The sequence below is a fragment of the Sceloporus undulatus genome, chromosome 3 (genome assembly GCF_019175285.1).
Source record: "Sceloporus undulatus isolate JIND9_A2432 ecotype Alabama chromosome 3, SceUnd_v1.1, whole genome shotgun sequence".
NCBI lineage: Eukaryota > Metazoa > Chordata > Lepidosauria > Squamata > Phrynosomatidae > Sceloporus > Sceloporus undulatus.
This window is the reverse complement of record NC_056524.1, coordinates 148819383-148845933: the sequence shown is the minus strand read 5'-3', so window position 1 is coordinate 148845933 and position 26551 is coordinate 148819383. Positions and strand designations below refer to the sequence as shown.

General features: G+C 40.8%; 2 protein-coding genes across 7 annotated transcripts in view; one reads left to right on the top strand and one right to left on the bottom strand.

Moving 5' to 3' along the window:
- The window catches only part of PPP3CB (protein phosphatase 3 catalytic subunit beta), a 50754-nt gene extending 47545 nt beyond the window's left edge, over positions 1-3209 (top strand). For all 6 annotated transcript variants that reach the window (XM_042460560.1, XM_042460562.1, XM_042460565.1 and 3 more), the window contains one exon: positions 1632-3209. In XM_042460560.1, coding sequence (XP_042316494.1) covers positions 1632-1810 — 179 coding nt within the window. In that variant the 3' untranslated portion in view covers positions 1811-3209. The remainder of the gene's footprint in view (positions 1-1631) is intronic.
- A 1345-nt stretch (positions 3210-4554) lies between these two features.
- ANXA7 (annexin A7) overlaps positions 4555-26551 on the bottom strand; it is a 32598-nt gene continuing 10601 nt past the window's right edge. The window contains 15 exon segments of the mRNA XM_042460567.1: positions 4555-6013; positions 6864-6976; positions 8939-9014; positions 9159-9225; positions 9227-9259; positions 9261-9325; positions 10659-10713; positions 10715-10813; positions 10815-10825; positions 13542-13655; positions 14769-14863; positions 15359-15461; positions 16162-16202; positions 17147-17242; positions 22388-22610. Coding sequence (XP_042316501.1) covers positions 5891-6013; positions 6864-6976; positions 8939-9014; positions 9159-9225; positions 9227-9259; positions 9261-9325; positions 10659-10713; positions 10715-10813; positions 10815-10825; positions 13542-13655; positions 14769-14863; positions 15359-15461; positions 16162-16202; positions 17147-17242; positions 22388-22610 — 1314 coding nt within the window. The 3' untranslated portion in view covers positions 4555-5890.

The following is a 26551-nucleotide window of genomic DNA, read 5'->3' as shown; positions in this document are numbered from 1 at the left end:
GAAATCGCTACACCACACACTCATAAATGAAGAATAAGAAACAATTATAAATGCAGTTGAGAGCTTAGGGCTGCTTCGTGACTTACAACCAAGCCAGGTACAAACTAAATTTTCAAGTACATATGCTTTGGAAGCAGCTGTTGAAGATCCTGGCTTTGACTTTTCAACAAGTGTTTCTGTGCAGGAGAAAGGCATGTAGCTGCTCCATGTGCTGCTGAACAGTTAAGTGCCTCAGCTTTATAAATAGCCACTCTCATAACATATGGCAAGAACTGCCTCCAGGCTAACAACATTTTGTAAACGTAGAGGGGTTTTGCTTTTCAAAAATTTGGACAGAAGCTAGAATGAACTGTTGTGGCCTTTTAGCTTTTGTTGGCTGATTTTCAAGGTTCAGGTATGTGCTGCTTTTCAGCGTGTCCTCCTTGTTCTTCAACATGTGAAGCAGTCTGAATAATCAAAGAACACCTGGTAGTTGCTTATCCATCCAGGTGATCTTTGGAAAACCTTGAAATGTGTTGGGGCAACCTGTTCCTTAGCATTTCAAGCAACGTCTAGACTAGAATATGGTTTCTTTAAGATGAAGATGGATGTTTTTTACATTTGCAGGGGTGGGTTATCTTTTCCAAATAGTGGAGGAATGGGTAGGAAATGGCACAGTTGCATAACCTCCAGGGCACTATGCCTCTGTAGTAGTTTACACACATTGGCTGTCACCTTGCCATTGACAGATGCCAAAATAAGATCAACGTATGCCTGCATGTGTCTAATTCTGATTGTTGCAGAGGTTGGTATTCTCTTCCTCAGCAATGACCAATGCCACCCAGGACTCACGGTTTCACTGCAATAGTCCTCTCTCTGTGGCCATTTAGAGGCTGGTAGAAAACAGGGGACTTGGAGAAGAATCCATCTGTGTCCTCACAGCCAGGCACAGATTGATCACATCATCCGGGCCATCTTTTAATGATTTTAGAAGACCCTGGCAGACTTTGCTAGATAGCGGATTGCTTCTTGGATGCAGCTCCCTCATGTTCTGCTCCAGAGATGGAATGATGGAGGAGGCAGGCTTGTCGCAGTGGTCCTGGGGATGATTTGAATGAAGGCAAAGGGGGACATGCAATTTCACCTGTGGAACTTTAAACTATACTCAGTGATCTAGGAGCTTTGACCATCATCTCTTAAAAATGAAACAATTATTTTAATTAAATGGGTTCCTGCCTCAACAAGAATAATTTGTAAAAACCTAGCAAGTTTCCTGACAGTGATTTCTGAAGTTGTTCTAGTATTTCCTCTCTGCTCAGCCTATATAATATCAATCGTGTGTTGCATTCTGCCATTTTCAGATTTTGACTGTATTTATATTCTCATTCCTTGACTGTTTAATAACAGCCAAGTAAGCATAAACTGAAATTACTACAGTGCCTGGCATCCTGCCATTGACTGATGCCAAAGCAAGATCAACAGTGTGCAGCAGCATAGGAGAAATACTATGAGATGTTGAGTGTGATCCATCTGTACAATCCGCATTCATGACATCCAGGCTAACGTAACTGATTTTTCAGAATACATTTTTGTTTATTAAAAGAAGAGTTTTTTCCCCTGTTACTGACATGTCAAATTTGCATTTTGTTAAGCAATACGAGGATTCTCTCCACAACATAAAATCTGCAGCTTTGAAGAGGCAAAAGGTCTGGATAGGATCAATGAGCGAATGCCACCAAGGAAAGATGGTCACCTACAAGGCGGCATTAATTCCATGAATGCAACAAATGCCAATGGAAACAATGGGACTGGTAACAACAATGGTCAGTGACCACCCATCGGCTTCACTTCATTTTGTCTTGCCTGAGAACTCCTAGAGGGCCGTTCCTTGGTAGGATAACAGCCAAAACATCCCAAGGGGATCCAGCCCATCTTTTTTAATGCAAAGCAAAACTATTGCTTGATCTTGCAGAAGAGAAGCCATCAAAACTTTGGAAGTGATGACTTCAGTATAAACGTACATGTTGTCAGAGCTGACCTGTGAAGAGTGATCTGGGCAAAGGATTCAGCTGTGATCACAATAGACTAGCATGCGACTTTTAAAAAAGAAAAATCGTTGTCAACACACTTTTTATGTTTACAGAATGGGGTCGTCTTTTCAAAGTAACGCTAGATGGTGGGGTTTTATGTTTGTTTTGTTTTTAAATCAGACCTGATGTGCCCCTATTTATTAAATGGTCTTATAAACTCTCTTGCAACAAGTTTTACAATGTTTTATATTCGTCTTAAAACAGGAATCTGAGGCTGCAGACAAATCAGTGTTTTAAAATAAATGAGGAAAAATGCCAAAAATCTTAGTAATTATGTAAAATGCTGATATCAGGCGTACTGTTCCTAATTCTGTATAAATGGTCAACATACTATTTTTAGTTAAACTTTAATCAGACATTTCTATATAGTTATTTATTACTTGAAAGTAGATTTCAGAAATATTTTAATTTAGAAGCTTTTTGTCCCCCTCTTTTTTGAGACTTTCCCCACACTTGAATCTTAAAATGAGTGTAACAGTATAAAGAGTTAAATTTTTTAAGTTACTTCTAAATGAATTTTGTACATTACATGTAAAGTAAATCTGAGTCATATCATTTCTGTAAAGCTTGGCTTTGTATTTTGTGTGTGCATGTTTTCATTTTGAAAGTATTTAATATATAGACTTATGTACAGGGGAAAAAACATCTTATGGGTTATGCAGCTGTTATGGGTATTTTAATTCATTATATTACGGTGGCTTTAAATAGCTAATAATAATGGGCTGAGTGACTACAGATGTGCTGTTTTACTTCTGTAAAAATGTTATTTTGGCCATGCAATGCATAATTATTCTGTTGGACGTTAAGTTGATAGTGGAAATAGAGCAGCAAAAATGCATGTTTTGTTTTTGATTGTTCCGATTGGTTAAAATCAGATCAAAAAACAAGTGCTGTTTTAACAAAGGATGAGGTGTAGTCACATGCCACTTTACTTTCTTTCTCTTGATACTTTGTCATGTACATTTTTCATCCCATGGAAAACAATTTTAATCTTATGCCAGTGGATTTCATCTCCCGTTTGTTTGCCTCAAAATACAATCTATTCATGACCTTGTATAAGTTAGCAACTTGATGCATGTTTGAAACCATTCACATCTTTTATAAAAAGAATTGCACAATAAATTTTGTGTTTGGGCCATGGCTGGTTTTTGGTTTTGGTTTTCTTTGATGGAGGAGGTGCCTAAAAACATAGTCAGTGGAAATAGCATTGCCTAAAAATCAGGATTCACAAAAAGCTACAAAGTACTATATTAGGTTTCAAATAGTTCAAGGAACTTGAGATTGTAATACTTGTGTAATACAGTACTGGCATCTTTCCCCTACCTCTCTGTTTAACGTAACTCTAGAAGCTTGGTCAGTTTTTTAGTATGTGGTTAATCTGGTTTTTCAACCATTTAAAAAAGTATTTGACCCTTTTACAACCCGTATCTGCCCTGATTCAAATTCCTATTCAGAAAGTGAATGACCAAGAACTAGGTGATAAGGCAAGAAAAATCTATTTGATTTGTCATGATTTGACCTGGTCAACAACTGAGCAAGTATTTATCCAATTGGAAATTAATGCTTCTAACATCTGTGTAGTAGAGAAAAAAGAAATTCCAACTCACTAGACTCTTACATTACTTTTTTACTTTACATATATTGAGTTAAATAGCAGAGATGGTAAGAAGCCCTGCTAGTAAAATACAAAGACATGTATCGGCACAATGGCAAGAATGTCCAATGAACAATGGGACCAATATGCATTGGTTCCATTGTGCATCAGTTCCATTGCACAGCAGTCACTTTGCCAGCTCTGCCATGTAGTAACATAAAAGCAGCCATCTATTGGATACAGATGTCACAAATCTGCCCAGTTCTAATTCCTGCATGTGCAAGTCCGCCTACAAAGGCATAACTTCCATACAAGATTCTAGACTCTGTTTCTAACACTTTTGTGGACATTGGGTTGCCCACAATCGGGAGGAGGCGATGGAAATGATGATAGCAACCAAATAGCCCAATACTATCTATGTACATCTATTCAGAAACAAGGTCTCTCAAGTTTAACCTCAAAAAAGGGAAAATGTAACATATCCCAGTGCTAGTTCTGGTGCATCAGAAAACAAGTTCACTCCATCTTGCATGACACCCAGATATTCAAAGGTAGCCATCACATCACCTCTCAAATCTTCACTTCTCCTGGCTAAACATACCCAACTTCCTATCTCATTCCTCAGAGGACCTGGTTTTCAGACCCTTTATCATCTTGGTCACCCTTCTACGAACACATTCCAGCTTGTTGGCACCCTTGTTGATCTGTTGATTTCCTTATTACCCCATATGAAGTGACAGTGCCATTGCAACACATTCAAAAGTACCTTGTAGTTGTAGATCACAGAAAAAGTAGAGGGGAGGATCCATACCTGACATACATAGGATATGTTCTGCATTCAGGAGGTTCCAGGTCCAATCCTGGCATGTCCACATGGAATAATAGGCTTAGTTTATTTTGATATATGTGCAAGTTTATTTTTGCATGAAGGCAGTTAAAATATCATTCTACATCATGAGTGGGCAAAGTGCAGCCTCATGGGCCAGATGCAGCCCTAGGAACCTGTACATATAGCCCCACAAACCTCCCAAAATTTAGGTTTGGGGGCTGATTTAGGGGCACTGTTTTCCCCAAACATTCCAAAAGCACTCAAACTACCTGCAAATTCAGTGGCTTGCTTCCCCAGCCACCCCAGAGCCCCCAAAATACCCCAAAGGAAAAAAAAATATTAAAAAATGGCAGCTGGAAATACCATTACATAACTTCTGGTGTGCTGAAATACTAGGCAGGCATGGAGGGTGAGGGTGGGGATGGACCCTTCCCATTCCGCATTTGCCTACCCATGTCCTATATCCTAAAAAGAAAAAATTACCAACAAGTATTTCATTCTGGTAGCTTTGGTTTACACTTTTTGAATATCACACCATTTCCATATACATTTTCATCAAGTTGTTTTAACTGCTCCTTTTGTATAAATACAGCTTTGCTTTATAAACACAGGACAGAAAACACTAGTAATGCTTTTGCTGGTATTTGTGCAATAGCCATGCTAGCACTTTTTTTTTTTTTGGCTGTATCCTTCCAGTTTATAACTAGTTTACAGCCGACAAGCAAAGCATGCAGCAAAATCTTCCAGTGTGCCAATTCCAGGGTAACCATGGGCCAGTCAGCCGTGCCACCTTCTAGGATAATCCATTCCACACCTGCATGTACATGCGCACCCACTCTTTTTCCTCCAACAGATGCTTGCTGTTCTGTGCCTTTGAGCATCCTCAATCCCTGCAGGGCAGTGTGGGGATTCCCCTTCATTATTCCCCCTGGTTTATGCTATTGCTATTGTTCTTCTGCAAACCACAGGATGCCCCTAACCTTGATGCTATGTTTTTTCTTATGCACGGATGGTGCTGGGTTGTCTACATTGAGACTGAAACTGAAAGAATGGGTTTCCTGTTAAAATAATTTTCTACACAGAAGCAGACTGGAATGTCCTTTGAGGATATGTCTATGTTTTTGCACTATGAAAGCTTCAGATAAGAAGTATGATTTATATTAAAGTGTTGTTAGACATAACAAAAAAATTAAAAAGACCTGTCAAACAGCTTAGGTAGCATGTATCTTATTTTATATTATAATATACATAATTTGAGTTAAATTTAAGGCATTTTATATGTGCAAAATAAAATTGCTTCAAATCAACCAAAGCATACTTATTTGCATTTTCTAGGATAACTTATATGCAGTGCTAGACCGTTTCTGCTCCATTTGATTTATCTGGAGGTGGTGCTCTCTACTGGCCAACGATGGCCAAGAGCAAGCGCCTGTAGTCTCCGCTTGTGTCACTTGATATCATTGTGCCCAAAGTCTTCTGGTACATCTGAGTAAACATCTGTTTTATCTGTACAAGATCAATCTGTGCCAAAGGAAACAAAGTTATTATATAGTAAACAACTGAAAGCAGCTAGGGTGCAAGAGGAGAGGAGTACAGGGAGAAGAACAATAAGCTTCTCTGCAAGACTGATTTGTGTATCTCAACAGGAGAAGTGCCTAAACCTCACTGTAGCATGGGTTCCAGCAAACAAGCGGCACTCATGAGCCATCTAAATTCATACTTCTTAACTGATTACTGAGGGTGTGGGAGGACAGAGCCAAAGTTGGACAGTAAAAATAGCTGATAAAGACAGGGTGAGAAAAAGCAAAGAAAAAGATCATCACAGCTGCAGACTGCAAACTTAGCCATCTATGGCTTTACCGATTACTTGCCTTGTTATCCAGAATTGGGTTATCTGGTAATCATTTCCCAGTCTTGAAGATATCAAGAATATTGCCCTGTTTGTATTTTAACATCACAGGGCTACTTGATGTATCTTATTTTATATTATAACTTGATAAAAAAAAATCTGGCAAGTTACCCAACCAGCATTATTATCTCCATAAACAAGCTAATGCAGAATCTTCTCTGATGCAGTAGTAAACCTGACTTCATGCAATATGCACATGCTGAACTAGCATCAGCCAGAACACCTGTAATTTTTTAAAAAGTGCATTATGCAATCAGTCCAGCAAGGTGTATCTTTTCTACATCTGCATTCTTGTAACTGCAACCTTCCTGTCAACCTGATTCTCTATCAAGAGAATTGTCAAAGGTCATGGAGAACAAGGGGAAAGTGAATAATGAATCAGCAATGAGAACAACTGTTACAGTATTAATCACTGGGACTTTAATTGCATCTTAAGTACAAGATACACACAATAGTTCTTACCTCACTGCGAGTGACTACAATTCTAACCAGGGCTGAATCATCTGTGCCAGCTCCTTTCATGGCATGATAAAGTCTCTCTGCGAAATAAGCTGGGCGATTCAGAGCACACTGCACTGCAAGGAAGAAGAGATGAAATTATTTCCAAGTTGACATTCACAGCTCACAGCTGCTTGATTCTAGTAAGCAGCATGTTTCAATATTCCTCTTCCGACTTATGGTGGACCTTAAGACAAAAACTATTGCAGGGTTTTCTTGGCAGATTTTTTGGGGGGGGGATGTACCACTGGCATCCTCTGAGTCTGAGAGAGTATAACTTCCCCCAAGTCATAGAATCATAGAGTTGGAAGAGACCACAAGGGCCATCCAGTCCAACCCCCCTGCCATGCAGGAAATCCAAATCAAAGCATCCCCGACAGATGGCCATCCAGCCTCTGTTTGAAGACCTCCAAGGAGGGAGACTCCACTACACTCCGGGAGTGTGTTCACTGTCGAAAGCCACTGTCAGGAAGTTCCTCCTAAAGTTGAGGGGGGAACCTGCAGCCATTTGTCCGGGTCCTAGTCTCTGGAGCAGCAGAAACAAGCTTGCTCCCTCCTCAATATACATCCCTTCAAATATTTAAACAGAGCTCTCATATCACCTCTTACCTTCTTAGTTTCTGTCATTAAACCAGAATTTGAACTCTGATCTGCTAGTCCAACACTCAAACCATTATAACATGCTGGTTTTCTACCAAAGTCCTACTCTAATCCAAACTGCATTTTTATCTCATCTTAACACTTACATTTAGATATTTATTACTATTTATTAGGAGTTCACAAGAAAAAACATTTTTTAACTTACAGAAAGAATTTAAAAACAATTAAAATGAACTTAATAAAACTGTAAAATTAACATTAAAACCTAAAAACCTACAAAACAAAACATAAACTAAACACAAAACACACCCACCTGTGTGATTATTTGTTAAAAACCTGACTAATGTTGGACAGTTGGAACAGCAATAGACAAAATTAGGTTAGGGGAGATACTTCAGATTTTAAAGAATTGGGTTGATATGGTCAGCTTACATCTTATTTTAAAACTTTATGTTTGGTTATGGTGGGCTTTTATGAGTGTCATGTAGATAATGGATAAAACTTAAGCAAAACATGGGTAGAAAAAAGGCAAAGTCCAGCTTCACACATGAATGGTGTGGGAGATGCCCATTCTTTTGGGGGAATAAGTAAGTAGTAGAGCAGGAGCAGTTGTGGACTTTATGGGACAGGCAGAACAGCTTGTTGATCTTGGAGTTGCAGGTTGTATTTTAGGCCAGTTCACACAAAAAGATTACTGAGTTTTGGTTGTGGCGACCCAAACAATGTTCCAGAGAGAATAACAGTGCTAATGACTTCTTGTAGCCTCATCATTTCCTAGTCCTCCTGGTTTTTGACAGTTATTTTTTTAACTTATCAGATCACTGTTTTTGTTCTATGAAGGCAGTATTTGATATAAAGTATTTTAGGGTGTTCAGCAGTGCTAGTGCAGGTGTCATGGATGAAGGAGCATTCTTCAGTTATGCTCCATTTCTGGGCTATTGAGAGACAACAGTAGAGAGAACAGAACCTGTAGGTGGCTTGGAATTCTACTTATTCAGTGGCCATTATGCTCCCTGATTTTCCTTTTTTCATGATTGCTGCTGTAGGTTCCTGCTAAGAGTTCGTTTATTAAATGTGTGCCACACACAGGCAGCCATCACAGTGACATTTTGCTAGGTGAGCATTATTTGAGGCTTGGAAATACTGGGAGATGTCTGGTCCAGCTACCAAACAAACCTTTCTGTAAAGAAATTGCCTTCTAGTGAAGAGAAGGACTACTGTGACCCACACAATATAAGCAGAATGCACAGGTAAGCTAACTTGAAACTAAATTATGCCAACTAAGCACATTTGCGCAAACCCTCTTCTATTCGAAGACTTCTACTAGTCTGGGATGTGGAAGGGTAAGGTTTGACACTTAAAATTTTTCTCAAGAATTATTAAAGAAGATATTTATTGTAGGAGATGACTGAAAAGTAAAATAGAGGAAAGGTCTCTACAGATAGCCTTCAGGCCACGTTCAACATTTCCTGAAAACTCCCGTCCAATGCTGCTTAATAAATCACGGTTAGCAACCTGCAAAGAGATGTTAGGAAAGCATTTAATCTTTTGTAAAATCCACCCCTTTCTTCCTCAGCCTACATTTACTTGATGTCAATCAAAACACATTTACTTGACGTCAACCAAACTACCCTCCCTGTATCCTGTTTTTAAATCTACCTGAGAATAGGCTTCAACAGTGGCTTTCAGCTGGGGAAAGCTTCTAGATGCCAGGACCATATTGAAAAGATTCATCTGTTCCCAGTTTTCCTTCACCTGCTGTAAAGCCTTTGAGCATCTTGCTGAGCTTTTTGATAATCTACAGTTGGGTTTTCATCCCGATTACCCTACAAGGAAAAAAAAGAGTTTGGAATGATAACCATTATGAACAACACTAACTTCTAATTGTCTTATGTCACTGAGAACCTATAAAGAATATGAGGATGCTATGTTCCATAAATTCAGTTTGCATCATTTCTTAAAACTGATGTTTAACTTCTTGTTAATCAGCATGATTCAAAACAATGCTTTGGACACTTACCAAGAAGGAGACATCAACTAATAATGGGTTAAGTCTAATTAGTACCCAGGCCAAGCAAGGGTCACATGATTTTAACAGGGAAATTTTAATTACTCCTTCAACAGTCTCCTCTCCTGATGTCCAAGAGCCAGCACAGGAAAGACATAGGCATAAAGAAGAGAATGGCGTACAAACATCTTGGTGAACAATTTAGACAAGGTAGACATGCATGGAAGTAGCACCATAAGTGTGCAATGGATATCTCCTTTTTGGTAAGTATCAAGCGTATCAGTACTCAGAAATAAGCCATCCATGAATGTGATCTTCTAAAGCAGAACTCGTAAACCATGGTAGAAGGAATTGGACAAAAAAAGAAAGAAATGTGAGATCCACTAGTTAACTGGAATCACCTTTGCAAAACCTGTTTCCCAAAAGCTTCTTCTAAAGAGACATGCTTCATACTTGTCAATTTTGTAGTCCTAATACAGAAGGAAAGGGCACACCAAGAGGCAGCCCCGCCTCTCTGGTGTGCCCTTCTTCTCTTAGGCACTACAAACTTGCAAGTATAAGCATGTCTCTTTAGAGAAGCTTTTGGAAACAGTTTCGATCAATGAGAGCTCTATGGGCAAAAGGAGGGTGTTATTTTAAATGCAGATCTTTGAGGTTTCCATAAACTCCTGAACCAACAGTAGGTCAGTCATGATGTATCAAACTGGATCAATTTCTCATAATTGAATAATATGCTTGGTAGAACATAAAATTAGATGTGTGGAATCAGGTTATAGAATCATAGAATCGTAGAGTTGGAAGAGACCACTGGCCATCCAGTCCCCCCTGCCATGCAGGAAATCAAATCAAAGCATCCCCAAACAGATGGTCTCCAGCCTGTTTAAAGACCTCAAGGAAGGAGACTCTATCACCTCCGAGGAGTGCATTCCAGTCGACAGCCTTACTGTCAGGAAGTTCCTCCTATGTTCAAGGAATCTCTTTCCTGTAGCTGATCCATGTTCCGGGTCCTGTCTCTGGTGCCGCAGAACAGCTTGCTCCCTCCTCAATATGCATCCTTCAAATATTTAAACAGGGCTATCATACACCTCTAACTTTTTTCTAGGCTAAACATCCCAGCTCCCTAAGTGTTCCTCATAGGTTGTTCATCTTACCTGACACATAGATACAAGATAATCGTCAAAGTGCCCTGATGTATCAGAAGGATATCTGCTCAATGTCTCTTCCAAATTCACTTTTGTAGCATCTGATTATTTCTTGAATCTCTTGATTTGTCCTTGTGCAAAGAATCTCAATCAGTACATTCTCCTGTGCCTGCACCCTGCAAACAAATTTAGTGCATAGTTCTCCATAAATCTACAAAAGACATCTGGGAAAGCAGTACAGAAAATGGAGTGTTTACCACAAGGAAACTTTTATAACAATAAGATCTGATGAAACACGTGTCCTTGGCATCATTCTTCAGATGCCAATTGCAACTACTTCTATCTATTTCCAGTCAGATCAAGAAAAATAAACCACAAAAAATCCAATTATTTCTTTTACTTGTCAAGGCCCTCCTCTAGGAGAGGGGAGACTGAGAAAGAAGGAGATTTTACCGAAAGTTTTAGCTCTGTAGCTGAAAGGTAGAAGGAAGTGTACTACTTTATGTGACAAGGGCCTGTTACAGACTGCCAAAATAAAGCTACACTTCGGGTCTCTTTGGAGTATGCTGTTTTAATTATGCATGCATCCAAAGACATCGGAAGCTGCACCAAAGCTGCACTCCAGTGTTAGGAATGGAGTGTGGCTTTGGCGCGACCTCCGGACTCTTAGGACCCATGCATCATTTAAATAGCATACCTCCAAAGAGACCCCAGCAGCTTTATTTGGCAGCCTGTAACAGGCCAAGATCTCTCAAGGCATGCAAGTTATAGAATGGTGTGGAGAGACTATTTTAGATTTCTAGAACCAAATGAAAGAAAAACAAGGGGGGGGTATGGTTTTCTTATGGATTGAAGACAATGGCCCTATACAGACAGCCAAAGCTGCTTTGAGTCACTTTGGAGGTATGGTGTTTCAATGGCTGCGTCCTAGACTGGAAGCTGCACCAAAGCTGCACTCCATCCTTAGGAGTGGAACAGGCTTTGGTGCGGCTTCTGGACTCTTAGGTGCATGTATCATTTAAACAGCAAACTCCAAAGTGACTCGAAGCAGCTTTATTTTGGCTGTCTGATCAGGCCATATTTGTAAGAAACAATGTTTCCAAGAACAGCTGAATTTCACCAGTATGAGAAACAGCCAATCAAATTAAGAACCTGATTTCTATTTTAAGACTCATGCAACAAGCTAAAAACGTCCACTGGATAAATGGGGTCATGCACGACCCAGGTAGAAATGCCAATATACTGAAGGTGATGACCATCATGGTTGTGCTTATATTTTATTTTAATTTTTTCTAATGCATTAGTTAAGCTATGGATAAAAATCACATCAGCTGTTTTGATGTTCCTGCTGTTTATTTTTAAAATGTGGAGGGAAACGTATTTATAATTGCGCTAGCTGCAGTGCTACCCTGTATATTTATTTATAATTCCTTAGAATTCTTCCCAAAATCTCCCATTTCCCCCACCAAAAGTTTTACCTTACCAAGCATTATTGTAATTTTTAGGGAGTCTAAGACAATAAATGAGTCTTAGAACTCTTCCTAAATCCAAGATGACTAAACTGGACTATTGTCTTATCATGAATGGCCAAAGTACAACAGTCTCAGTTTAGTCATCTTGGCTTTTAGGGAGAGTTCTACGACTCATTTATTTGTCTTGTTAGAAAGTCCACAGTATCCACAGAACTCTTCTCCAGTACCATAACTCAAATGAGTTGATTTTCTTCCTATCAACTTTCTTCAACTTTCACAGTCATACAGAGAAATGGGAAATATGATGGCATAAACCATCCTAACTTTCATATTAAGTTGTATATCTTTACACTTCAAGATCTAGTCTATTTCCTTCATAGCTGCCCTCCGAAGTCCTAGTCTTCTTCTGATCCCTCGAATGCAGTTTCCATTCTGATTAATGATTGAGCTGAGTATGGAAAACGTCTATTAATTTTATTAAATAGAAACTAATTGTGCAAATGGAGTAAGGAGAAAATCTAAGATATTATAAAATCATGATACATAGTGCATTCAAAAACAAAACATGCCATTCAAAAACAGGCACAAAAGAGTTCAAGAATAAGTGCTATCCTCCTTAGGGATGCCAGTTTGATAAGTGAAGGATATTTAAATGCTCCCAAGAAAAGTCTGTTCTCATTTGGTTATTAGGTATGTCAAATGAGTATCTTGTAAAAGAGTAAGGAATTAAATAAGCATACACCCTATCAGAAGTACAACATGAAATCTTATCTGATTTAGACTGCATTTCAATTCCTCTAAGCCACTGTACATACTTGACTTTATTTTGTGGGCTGATGTTAAGTATCTCCGAACTGTAGTAACTGAAATGTCATACATGTAGAGCAATCATAGTATATGGCCCAAGTGGGTGGACCTATCAATTATATAACCCTACTATTTTATGCCTGGTGTTAGTTGGTGGATCTTGAGGTTCTAACAGAAAACACAGTAGATGCTGAAAACCAAATGTCTGCCTTAAAATCTGGCAGCAAAGCACATAACGTAGAATGCTTTCTTTTCTTAGTAGGTATTCACTTCAACAGAGAAAAACAAAGCCCTACACTTCAGTGGCATTGCATTAAGAATTTCTGAAGCACTGCAGCCTCCAAAGCAAACCAAGAGTTATCAGAAAAGCAATAAGAGCCCTACACTGTTTACAATCTAAACACATCTGTTGTAGGAATTTGCACCAATGTAGGACTGCTCAGATGTTTTCATTACTGATATCCCCAAATTAACAAAGTTTCAATCAGAGCAGCTAACCTATTATTACTGAAAATAAAACTGGAAAGTGTGTAGGAGATTACAGTCATTCCCAGTTGCTTTTGTTCTACAGTATTTAGTTTACTGTGTCATTTTTTTCCAGTGAAAACAATACCTTCATGGCATGTCGTAAACTCCAGGCATCGTAATAGGTAGTTGGCATGAACAATGCAAGGATCAGCTCTTCCATGTTTCCACTTAGTTCTGACTTCAGATCTTTAATTAAATCCTGTCCAGTTACAAGGCAAATGTCATAAAGTTATACACTGATATAAGCAACCAAGCACATACTCACACAAATCAGCTACACATCTGGTGCAATTGCTAGTAACCATTCCGCTTACTGGAATTTAGGAGACATGTTTTCCATACAGAAAATCAAGTAATCAGGAAAGATCAGTTTAGCAAGTAATAAATGAGATGGCATATTTTAAAAAGAAATTGCTTTCTGTTATTGATAGCAAGACTCAAATGCATGAAAGCAGGATTCCTTCTGAAGAATGGCTATGCCATGCACCTGTACCTTTGATCTGTTGCTGTTGTGTGCCTTCAAGTAGTTTCTGACTTATGGCAACCCTAAGTCAAACCTATCATGAGACTTAATTGGCAAATCTCTTCAGAGGGGGTTTGCCAATGCAATCCTCTGAAGCTGAGAGAGTGTGACTTGCCCAAGGTCGGCTAGTGGGTTTCCATGGCTGAGCTGAGATTCAAATCTTGGTCTACATAGTCCTAGTCCAACGCTCAAACCACTACACCATGCTGGCAATATGTGTATTTATTATAGGTATCTCAGATCAACAGATGTTAATCTGTTAGGTGAAAAATCAATTTAGACTCAATCAAAATCTTATTTCTCAGCTAATACTGAATGTAAGAACATTGTTGCTACAATTTCACAACTAAATGTAGTAAAGCACAGCAAGAGGCTTTGCTCAGTGGTAACCCTCGTGAAAACTGGTGCAGAGTGGACCTGGAGTTTTGCTATAGATGCATGCCAACTTTGAAGAATCAGTCTTCAAAGGAAATATCAAACTGCACTGTGTTTAATACATTATTTATTTCTTTGCTGCATTAAAGTGGGTGGGTGTGGGTATTTAGAGGTGTGGTTTGTTCTTTCAAATATAAAATCGTTCCATAAATGTGCACTGCATTTTCTTCCAATGACTCAATGCTAGCATAGTGAAGATAAACTGACAAGCAAAACAAATGTCAAACTAAGGAGTCACATTACAGGTCTCACTTTGTTTAAACAGATAAATACACAAGCTAACCATCTGCTGTATAGTTGCTGATTTGCCTCCATATTTTATGATTTAAAAATTTTTTTACTAGCAATGCCTACCTTGCCATACATGGTTTTGAAAGCAGTCTTAATTTGTTGCCTCTGACTGTTGGAGCGATTGGCCACAACATCAATTATGGCCTGTTCATCCGTCCCTAGGAAGCAAGAAGACAAGTGTTGTCCCAACCAATGCAGGAAGAGAAAAGCCTTTCACTTCTGGGATCAAATAGGTTTAAACACAAATACTGTATTATGTAATACTGTATAATGTTGGCATATGTGGAGCCCATTTTCTAATAAAAATGCCCAAAAATGTCATGAAGAAAAAGAGAGAGAGAGAGAGTGCGTGCAATAGAAAGACAGATAGACTAAACTAGAAATTTTTCTGGTTTAGAAAAATAGTTATTTTTAAATGTTAAGCATGGCAGATGAGTCTTGTGATCTATTTAAAGAGTATATTCCTACTCCTGGAAACTTCAAAAGGCAATCCATTTTTTTTGGTCAAAAATAATATATATGGTGGTCTAGGGGAGTTTGGGGAAGGCGTTAGGCAGCCCCAAAATAGAGTCCACAACAAGCAAACAAACATGCAGCCATAAGCCTGTATTTTGCCTGCCCTGATGCATTCCACAAGCCAAAACAGTCCTTACCAAAACCCTTCATAGCCTTGCGGAGAATTTCAGCATCTCTCCCTGCATCAAAGTTAGCAGCTGGTCTAATTGTGCCTTGTGTAGCTTGAATCATTGCTGCAGGCTGAGAACAAGGAATGTCTGTGTTACCATATTACTTGCTTTGTATAAAGTGCTTATTCAATACTACCGCTGAAATCTTGAGAGTCAGTACTTGAGAGAAATGAGAAAAGATATAGTCAGGAACCCAACATAGCTGAACAAGTAAGGTGTGCTGATGATAATAAATTCACACACTTCTACTAATATTCATTAGTTTCTAGGTGAACACAACGAAGCATAAAGTACACCTCAAGGCTGTAAAAGTGGCTCCTACAGGATGCATAAGTTTTCCCTGATCCACTAATTTTAGATTTTGATTTAAACAAGATTTTTACAAAATGATTTTTTAAATAATTACTCTGAGAGAGGTTTTAAAAATAGGAATTTCCCCCAAATATTTAATGTGCACCTTACTTTTTGACATTCAAGAGATTACAACAATATAAGCAAGTTTGTTTAGGTTGCCTGTAATAAATATGCTGCACGTATCTTTTTATTTCTACTAAAGAAACTCCAAATGAAAGACAGAAGTGTTACTTAGGGCATTCCTTTGCTTTCCAAGCTATGCTGTAGGAGGAACAAAGATTTTCAAATATGGAGCATACACAAGTCTCCTGCATCGATTTATAGAAGTTGATCTTAACATTCTTCTCTGCCAAAGCAAGTCACCTTTTGCTCTGAATGAAACAGACATTTCAATAATGAGAATGGGAATGACATACCTGAGGTGTGGGGGTAGATGTTTGTCCACCAGGATACCCAACTTAGGAGAAATATAAAATTGAAGTAAAATAATGACAGTTAGTATTTTATATGCATAGAACAGTGCAGCAAAACTTCAAAGTATGTAAAAAGGTCTGCAGCCTTAGTGCCATAGACATGCTTCAAATCATGTAACTTTCTCTTCTCTGAACTCCTGCCTCTTTCTTTCTATCCCTTCCTAGCTTTTGATCTACCTATCTACAAACAAATAATCTGGGAAGTATTACTCCCAAGGTCATTTCCAAGACTGACTGAAACTTCCAAAGCAATAAACAGGATAGAAATTTGTGCTACAGTAAAGGCCACAGCAAATATACCGCTAGCAGCAATCTAACCTGGCTTAGGAACTCAAAAGGATGTCACAAAATCACAGAGTTGGAAGAGACCTCAAAGGCCATCAAGCTGAACCCAATGCCATACAGGAATACACAAGCAAAGCACCCCTGACAGATGGCCATCCAGCCTCTCTTTAAAAACCTCCAAAGGAGACTCCACCACATTGCAAAGGAGTGTGCTCCACCGCCAAACAGCTCTTACTGTCAGGAGGTTCTTCCTAATGTTGAGATGGAACCTCTTTCCCTGTAGTTTGACTGTCACAGGTTGACACATTCTCACATCCTAACTCCTCCCCTTTTTGCGTCAAGTTACCTCCTCTTAGGTAGTTTAACAATGGTATAATTATCACTATATTTGCCTTATCATCAGTCAGGTTAATGACAATCAGCTTCTACCCCCATTTTAAAAGCTAACCAGTGGTGCATCTGTATTCCATCATTATTTCATATCTATTCAGAGTAAGACAAAGACTTGTTGATACAATAAAAAATGGCTTGGATTAAATTGTGCTTCACTAATACTTCATTTTAAAGGTGTGCTTCACCTCTGAAACAAGCATAACTACAATTTGTTATTTTAACTGTATCAGATGAGAATAACAGGCCATACCTGGTATTTGTGCGGGTGCACCTCCACCATACATTTGGGATGGAGGTTGTGGATAGCCAAAGCCAGAAACATTTGAGGGTGTCCCAAACCCTGCACCTGGGAAAATACAAGAAAGGGGTTTTAAGAGTAACATTCTAATACCATATAAACACAACCAATTTACAAAAATAAAAAAAAAATCTGTAATACAAAAATTTAACTACCATAAACCTTTACAACAACAGTGTAAGTGGCTGCAAAATGTTCTGTAAATTTCAGTCCATCTGAAATATCAAATGTACTGGTATATAAAACTATTCTCACAAAATATCCAGCAACTCTTCCTTTTTTACTTTATATAACCCTTTTATTCAATGTATTGGTCACTTTCCCCATAAGTGTATGGCTTCAAGATGTTAATGGAAAATTTGAAAAGATTAGTTCAAAATGTTGAATCGGCTTATAGGAAGCTAGTACAATTCTAAATGTGTAACCTGTATGAAAATAAGACCCTTAAGCAGTCTCCCAGCTGCACTGTGTGCCAACTACAGTTTTTGGAATTAGCACAAGGGGAGCCTTACATATAATTCATTGACTTAATCCAGCCCTAAGGCTACAAGTGTCTGGGCTACATTATTGCTGTCCAGAACAGCTGAAAGGTGACCCTTATCACTATAGCCCTATGGTGCTCCAGGGATAGTTCCTGAGTACCCCAGATATGAAGCTATTACTTCACTGGGAGTAGTCTTGACCGAAACAGGCAAATGGCCTGATTTCTAAACCCAGGAACCACCCAGAAAAATGTCATCTTACCAGCATACAATCAGCATATCAGCATTTTTTGCCCACATCCAGCTGTATCCTAACACTCTCCAGTCCAGAACATACATGGGCTCTTCTGACTGGGATGTCCCAGAAAAACAGAGCTGATGACACTAGCTCCACATCTCCCAATAATTGTTCCCAACAGCTTCATACAGACTTGCATGCAGAACTGCCATCCTCGCAACACACATGCACACAAAATTAAGTGGCACAGGACTCCGTTTTCATCTCTAAAACAGTCACTTCCATAGCTTTTTGTGGGTTTTTCAGGCTATGTGGCCATGTTCTAGAAGAGTATCTTCCTGATGTTTCACCAGCATCTGTGGCTGGCATCTTCTGAGAATGTTTGCCTAGAAAGGACTTGGGTATATACCGTATTTTCCAGCGTATAAGACGACTGGGCGTATAAGACAACCCCCAACGTTTCCAGTTTATAGAGTTTGGGATATACTCGCTGTATAAGACTACCCCTCTTCCAACGCACACCAAATAAAAATTTAAAAAACATCAGATTTGATTTCAATATGGTAATTTTAATTCAAATGCTTATGACATGCAGGTACTTAGGAAGAAAACTTGTTGTATACAAAGCCTGCTAAGATTGGTCAGCTCACCTTGCCTGCCCAGCCCTCCCTGTCTCCAAGACTATCAGAATAGTAGTGCAAACACAGCTCTTTGTTCCAGACCCCGTGGTCGTTTTTGAGCTCCCCCCACCATATGCGGCGACCACAGATTCTCCAGTCCAGCTTGGAAGTTTCAGCACCTGCCGTATCAGATGACCCCCAGCATATAAGACGACCCCCTGACTTTTAGGAAGTTTTCCTTGGGTTAAAAAGTAGTCTTATATGCTAGAAAATACAGTATATTGTGTGACCTGGAAAGGCAGGAGTGATTTGAATGTGTATTGTTGCTAATGGCAGGCCTCAGGGTGGGAGGGTCTGCCAAAGAGGATTAGTGTCTGCTTGATGATGATGATGATTATTATTATTAACTTTTATTTAGTGCTAATTGTCTGCTGGGAGATTTCTCATTTGCATTTGTTGAGTCTTTATCTTCCTATCTTTCAGGACTGGTAGCCAAAACTTGTTTACTTTAAGGGCTTCCTCTTTTCTGTTGAAATTGTCCAGGTGTTTGTGGAGTTCAGTGGTTTCCCTGTGTGTCCTGAGATGGTAGTGGTTGGCATGGTCCAGAATTTCAGTGTTTTCAGACAGTATTTTATGCCCAGGATGGTTTGTGGCATGTTCTGCTACTGCTGATTTTTCTGGCTGGCCCAGTCTGCCGTGCCTCTCGTGCTCCTTGATTCTCGTTTGCACGCTGCGTTTGGTGGTCCCTGTGTAGACTTTTCCACAGCTGCATGGTATGCGGTTGTAGTGAGGTACTCACCCAGGTGGAGAGAGCTGAGGGGGCTAAGGGCAGCCAGGTGGTGGAGGTTGAGGGGAAGGAGGAAGTTAGCCCAGAGGTGGAGCCAGTGGAGGAAGAAGGAGGAGCTGGAAGGGATATAAAAGGAGAAGGACTGAGGCGTGTGGGGAGGAAGGATGCATGTGGAAGAGCTGGTCGGGCAGCAGCGGCCGGGGAAGGGAAAGAACAGGGTTTAAGGAGTCCAGGGAGGGACGGAGTGCCGGCGCCTCTTCCAAGAAGGGCCCAACGCCCAAGGCAGAGGCCCCAAGGAGAGGGGAGGCAGCGGAACCCTCGAGAGGAGGGAGCCTGGACTTTTGCTGACTCTGGGGAGTGGACAACCAGAGATCTTCAGGACTTAGAGGACGATTGGTGGGGTCAAAAAGGGAGGATCTGGGAAGTGAGCCCTGCCTCGGTGGGACGTTGGGAAGGCTGACTTGAAGCCAGGACTTTATGTTTTGAGTTACAGTACTATCTTCTGGACACAAAGCTATTTTCTTATTAAAGGTACCGTTGTAAGTTTGTTGTGCAGGTGGGGAAGACCATTAGGGGAGGAGTCTGTTTCCTTGCAAGATGGAGCCCGCAATGCCAACCCCACCCACAGCGGTAAACTCCTGCAGCTGTGAGAGGGTCTCTCTGGTCCTTGGCTGAGTGAAGCATTTGCTGGATTTTCTTGGTTGGTTTGTAAACCATTTGCAGGTTGTGCTTCCTCACCACTTTGGCTATTCTGTCTGTGACTCCTTTCATGTATGGTAAAAATACCTTCCCTTTGAGAGGCTGCTTGTCTTCACTCCTCTGGATTTTCCTGGGCCAGGCAGCCCTTCTGATGTCTGATGTCAGGAAAATACTCTTCTAGAACATGGCCACATAGCCCAAAAAACCTACAAAGACTATGGATGCCGGCCATGAAAGCCTTCGAAGTCACTTCCATCTTAGGACAAGGTGTTCAGGGTGCCCTGACCATGTTTGTAAGCCAATTAACACTTCTAGGCATCCTAACTAGCTACCAGACAAAGTGTATTCTCTCTGAATGCCTCACTTTAGTGCAGGTAGCTATTTCAGATTCTGTCTGGAAGTAATTTGTTATGAAGAAAAGGAACAAATTATCTATAATTAGTAATAATAATAACTTTATTACGGCCATTTGGCCAGCACAATAATTAGTTCCTATTCCCCAGTATTATTATGACATTATTTATAACATTTTTAATGACTGCAACTTAATGAGAACTTCAGTTCTTTCCCTGTAACCTTTTAAAAGTTGCTTTTATAGTTTCAGGGGAATAGCCTCACCAACCAGGGAGGAAGAACATCACATAGTTGAAGTACTATTTTTGCTATGCCTTATGCTGCTATATCATGCTCTGTGAGCAATGAAGTAGGAAGGAGGAGAGTGCATTTTACATTGTATTTCAGGTTTGGTGGGGGGGAGTAGACAAAAATAGTTATTGCAGTTACTTTTTGGAAATGCAAAGTAAATTGTTATTTTCCTTTCAAATTTTAACTTATGATATATTAATTTCAAGGTATAATTTTGCTAGTTATTTATCTCACCACCAATAGCAACAATAGCAATAGCTGTTCCATTTCTACACTGGGTATTCATTTTACCAACCTATAAAAGGATGGAAGGCTCAGTGAACTTTTGAGCCCCTGGGACTGAATTCACACCATTGTGGCTGCAGTACTGGGATTTAACCACTGCACCACCAAAGCACCATGGCCATTACATTCAGTGATATATGCAAATTACAATTTATGAGTAACAGTAATACAAAAAAAATTACTAAGGATTCTGTATAGTGTGGTGAGAGCCAGCATGGTGTAGTGGTTTGAGCATGGGACTATAACTCTGGAGAACAGGGTTCGAATTCTCACTCAGCCATGGAAACCCAATGGCTGTCCCTGGGCAAGTCACACTCATGCAGCCTCAGAGGATCACAATGGCAAAACCCCTCTGAAGAAACATGCCAAGAAATCCAAATTATAGGGTTGCCATAAGTCAGAAACTACTTGAAGGCATACAACAACAACAATAATGGTGTGGTATGAGCCACGATCAATGGGATGTGTGTGACATCATGAGTTACCTCACAAGATTACCTAGTGATGTCACTCTTGCTGCAATGAGCTCTGGAAGGGGAAATAAAAACACTGTAAAAAAAAGTGCTCCCTATGCCAGCTCACAAAGATGATCTAGGAACATACTGTGGTCAATAAAATCAATTGTTGCTGAGAGAGAGACCAAAACTTAGGCTAGTTTGGTCCTTCAACTATACTACAGTGCTTATGATTTTGACACAAGATGGGTTTGACTCTAATCCCTCGACTGTGTCAAACCCAGTTATTCAGTTTCCTGTGTACAGGACTTGATCACTACCAGAAAAAAAGACAACTGGAAGATGTGCATTTAAGTTTCCCCTCTTGCAATAAGATTCTTTGAACTTTCTGAACAGTATCAGAAAACAATAACAGTAAGATTATTATTCAGGAATAGCTGTGTAGACAATCCAGTAAAATACAATAACATCCAAAATCCACATATTGTGATACCTGTTTTGACAATAGAGTCACAGGTCAAGATTTTATCAAGATGTTTGTTGTTGTTGTTGTTGTCAGTTAAGAAGGCATGAATCCATGCAGGCAGGGGGCATTCCATTTGGCCATATGTACTAATGTAGTTTATATTTTATTTTCTGAACTTTAAGACTCTTCATCTCCCAGAGCCCACAGAACAGAAGCAATGGCTTTTGCCTGCATGGATATTCCTCCATACTGTACCTGAGAACAACAACAACAATATATTGACAAAATGTAGGTCATATGATTTTTGTCATGTGATTTTTAACACCTTTGCTAGTGGAGCTTCAAAAGCTTACATGATATATTTTGTGAATTTTGGTTGGCCCAGTATCACTGTTTTGTGGATTTTGGTTGTTATTGCATTAAGAGCATTGCCTTTTTGCCTGTTTCTCTTGAATCACATGAAACAGGCATTCAGCTACAGTGTAGACCAACAAAAATTGCATTTTGACATGTTACCTCCAGGATACGTTGGCATTCCACCAGGCTGAGGAGCCCCAGGGTATCCACTGGGTGCGGGGGGATATCCTCCAGATGCAGGTGGGTATCCTGCCGTTGCTGGGAATCCTCCAGACGGTGGGGCAGCAGGATATGCACCGCCTCCCATAGGTGGGAAGCCTCCAGGCACAGTAGGGTAAGAATACTGACCAGCAGCAGGATAAACAGACTCTTGCCCTGTAGGCTGAACACATCGAGATTGAGATCTCACAATACACACGGGCCATTGCTATTTTAACTAATGCCAGATTCAAGTTTTGCTGACCCTACACTGAGAAAGAAAATCACAGAATTCTGAAAATCTATACTGTACTGAGCTTCCTGCTTCAACTTCTTCACCACCTGATGGATTTTCTAAAAACAAACAAACAAACACAACCCCCCCCCCAAAACACCATGGATCAATAATGCTTGGCTTGGGGAATGCAAACCTGATCATTAAAGCAGCTGGCATATGAAAAATAAAATAGGTACAGTGTCAGAGTTAGCACCCAGAATCCCAGACAATCAACCAGTCAGCTTGATTGATATAATCAACAGCACTTTATTGATAGATCCAGAATCAGACATGTGCCTCACTCAGCTTCTTAGCTGAGACTAACCACACCCCTCCCAAAGGCAAAGTAATAGAATCCCCAAAAGCCAAAATCCCCTCCCATGCAGAAACCCGCCAAGCGAAGCCCCTCCTGGTTCCCACAGAAATGAAAGCACATTCCCAGCTCTGAGAGCCAGGCCGTCAAGGCCGCCAGATAAGACACCTGGCCCTGCTATGCACTAACTATCACTATCTACTCTTCTGACTGCAGCTAAAGCCCCATCATCCCCAACTACTATACTACAATACAAAACACTATCTGGTAGAATACTAACAGGATTCTAACATACAGTCAACTTTTATTCATCAAGACTACAGATTATAGAATAAATACCCAAATCTGTGTTAAAAGCAGATAAATTGAATACATTTGGAATTTGTACTACAGTTACTCCTCCTTTCTCGCAGACTTGAGATCCACGGTCTTGAATATTCATGGAGGGGCAACCACCATTATTTTCAAATGGGGTGCCCCCCCGCAGTGCACACGCTGCGCATGCTCTCGAGCACGCACCCCAATCAAGTCTATGGGGCTTGAATATCGGTGAGTCTCTGTTTTCACAGGGGGGTGCAGAACGGATCCCCCACAAAAACGGAGGGCCAACTGTACTTTTATTTGCACGTACAGTACACTTAAGACAAATCAAGAGGTTAGAAAAGTATTTAAATGAAGTACTTCTTCATATAGCACACAGCTGAACTTTGGAACTTTCTACCACAAGATGTAGTGCTGGCCATCTGATGGGATTGCTTTAAAAAGGAATTAGACAAATTAATGGAAGATAAGGCTATTTGATACAGGTTGAGACTCCCTTATCTGAAATGCTTAGAACAAGAAACATTTGGGATTTGGGATTTTTTTTCAGGTTTTGGAATATTTACTTATACATAATAAAATATCTTGGCAATGGGATCTAAGTTTCAACATGAAATTGTCTTATTCTTTGTATTATGTATTATACACAATATTATTAATTATTTTGCATAAAATAAAGTTTGTCTGCACAGAGCTATCAGAAAGCAAAGGTGTCATTATCTCAGCCACCTACACACACAATTTTGGATTTGGAGAGTATTTTGGATTTCAGAATTCTGGGAAAAGGGTACTCAACCTGTAATGGCTACTAGTCATGATGGTCATTTATATCGGCTTCAGTTCAAAGGCAGCATACCTGTAGATACCAGTTTGCTAGGGAATATGAATGAGAAAGTGGTACCTAACTTGTTCCATTTGTGGGCTTCCCAACTTGTCACTTTGCCAACAAGCTACAGGTAGCTTTTACATGGCTCTCCTTTTTATATCTAAGTTTTTATTATACTGAGTGCAAAACCAGTTATAATTGGAAAAAGAAACAGATATGCAGTGGTCCAAACAGGCAAGTAATGTTGTGCTGTAGAGCAATTAAAAATATTGACTGGTCCAAGGTTGTTCAATAAACTTAATGGCTCATGGGGATTAGCATCTTGATCTCCCAAGTCTTGCTACAATAGACTAACCTCCAGAGCACAGGGTTCTTGAGGGGGGAAAATCATTCTTTTCTATACAGGAATACTACATTAATCCATATATTAATCCATATAATAATCCATTAATCCATGGATGTCAAATACCACTTCTGGATTCAAATGTTGAAACTCAGTATAACATATTGTTAGAATCCTGATGTATTCTATCAGATATGTTGTAACTGTGGATAATGGGGGATAGGATATGCTTCAGCATAGGCTTTTAGAGATAGAGATGTGTAGTGCTAAGATGGGCCAGGTGGTGCTATCTGGTGTCCTTGAAGGCCTGGCTCTCAGAGGCTAGGAATGCAGTTTCAGTTATGGGAGAAGAGGAGCTCAAGGGGGAGTAATGGAGGATGGGAACCAGTGAGGAGAAGGAGGGGTTTTCTTGCGGGCTTTTGCTAGGGGAGGAGTAGTTCAGCTAAGGGGGAGATTTAGGCATTGGCTTGGCTGGGAGGGGTCAGTCTCAGCTATGGAGCAAGTGATGTGGAATTGCTGATTCTGGAGCTATCAATAAAGTACTGTTGATTTATCAATCAAGCTGACTGGTTGATTGTCCAGGATTCTGGTCTCACACTCTGACAGTTAGCTGAGACTGTGCTACCTCCTCTGAGGACAATGCAGGAGCAGAAGACCTCAGAGGAATCTACATCTTCCAAGACGGAGACCACGGCAGCGACCGTGGAGGAGACCAAGTCCCAGGTGATGAAGGCTGGGGCCCTTCCGAAAGACACCAGGCCGCTGTTAGCTCAGACGCCAGGAGTTGGGGGGCCATGGTTTGGCCAGCCCACAATTCCCCTGTGGATGAGGGAGCAACAGAGAGCCACTCGCTGGTCTGATTGGGACACCGGTTTTACGCAACTGTTGCAGCTGAGGCCCAGGGACGAGGAGGACCTGGAAGAGCAGGTACAGCGACTCCGGGAAGACATGGAGGGAGTCCAGGGCACGCTAGCCCAGATATTGGACATCCTGAGGGGAGGCACAGGGGCAAGGGCAGCCCCTGCACCAGCAGCTCCAGCAGCCCCAGCACCAGGAGCAGAAGGGGTCCCTCAACCAGCTCCCCCACCTGCTGGGCAGGCACCAGATCGAGCGCAAGAGCCTCAAGCTCGAAAGCTGGGAGTCAAGTATGATGGGGACCCGCAGATCCTGCCCTATTTTTTGTCACAAGTAGCAGAGCACATGGAGGAGTGGGGGCCCACGTTTCCCAATGAGACAGCCAAAGTCAAATGTGTAGCCAGACACCTCAAAGGGGAGGCGGCGAACTGGCTGGTGCAGCTGTATGACTGCCAGGCAGCGGAGCTGAGAAGTCTACCGGACTTTATGAGGGCTCTCAAAGCCAGATTTGAAGACCCTTTCAGAGCCAGCATAGCTTTAGCCAGCTTGAAAGCATTGGACCAAGGATCAAGGTCTGTGTCGGAGTATGCAATGGAGTTCAGACGACTGGTTGCCCAGGTGCCAGATTGCACAGAGGGGATGAAGATTCAATATTTTAAAGAGGGACTGCGCCCAGAGATAGTAAAGTGGGCACTCATGAAAGGCAACCCCCCCACTGCTCTAGAGTGGATCCGACTGGCTGGTGAGGCGGAGGCCATCCAGCACGAAGTCAAGATGTTAACCCAAAGAAGATATAAGGATTCGAAAGGGAGAGAGAACAAGCCCGCTGGACAAAAGGCCAGAGGACAGCAGGGAGCCACACCAGAGAGTGAGAGGGAGCGCCGACGACGGCTGGGCCTTTGCTTGGGATGCGGCCGCAAAGGGCACTTAATTGCAGCCTGCCCGGAGAGGAGCTAGGAAAAGAAAACCAGTCCCTTCCAAGCCCCACCAGCGACAGCTTCCAAAGGAGGGAAGGGCAAATTTCAGTACTTGATCCATTGGAAGCACTTTCCTGTGGATCATGATGAATGGGTGTCTGTTGCACATGTGAACGTGCCTGATTTGGTGGCCCGTTTCCATGCTAATTACCCTGACAAACCTTCTGTTTCTGCTTTGGCTTAATTCTCTTTCTTTTCTTTGGGGGGGGGGGG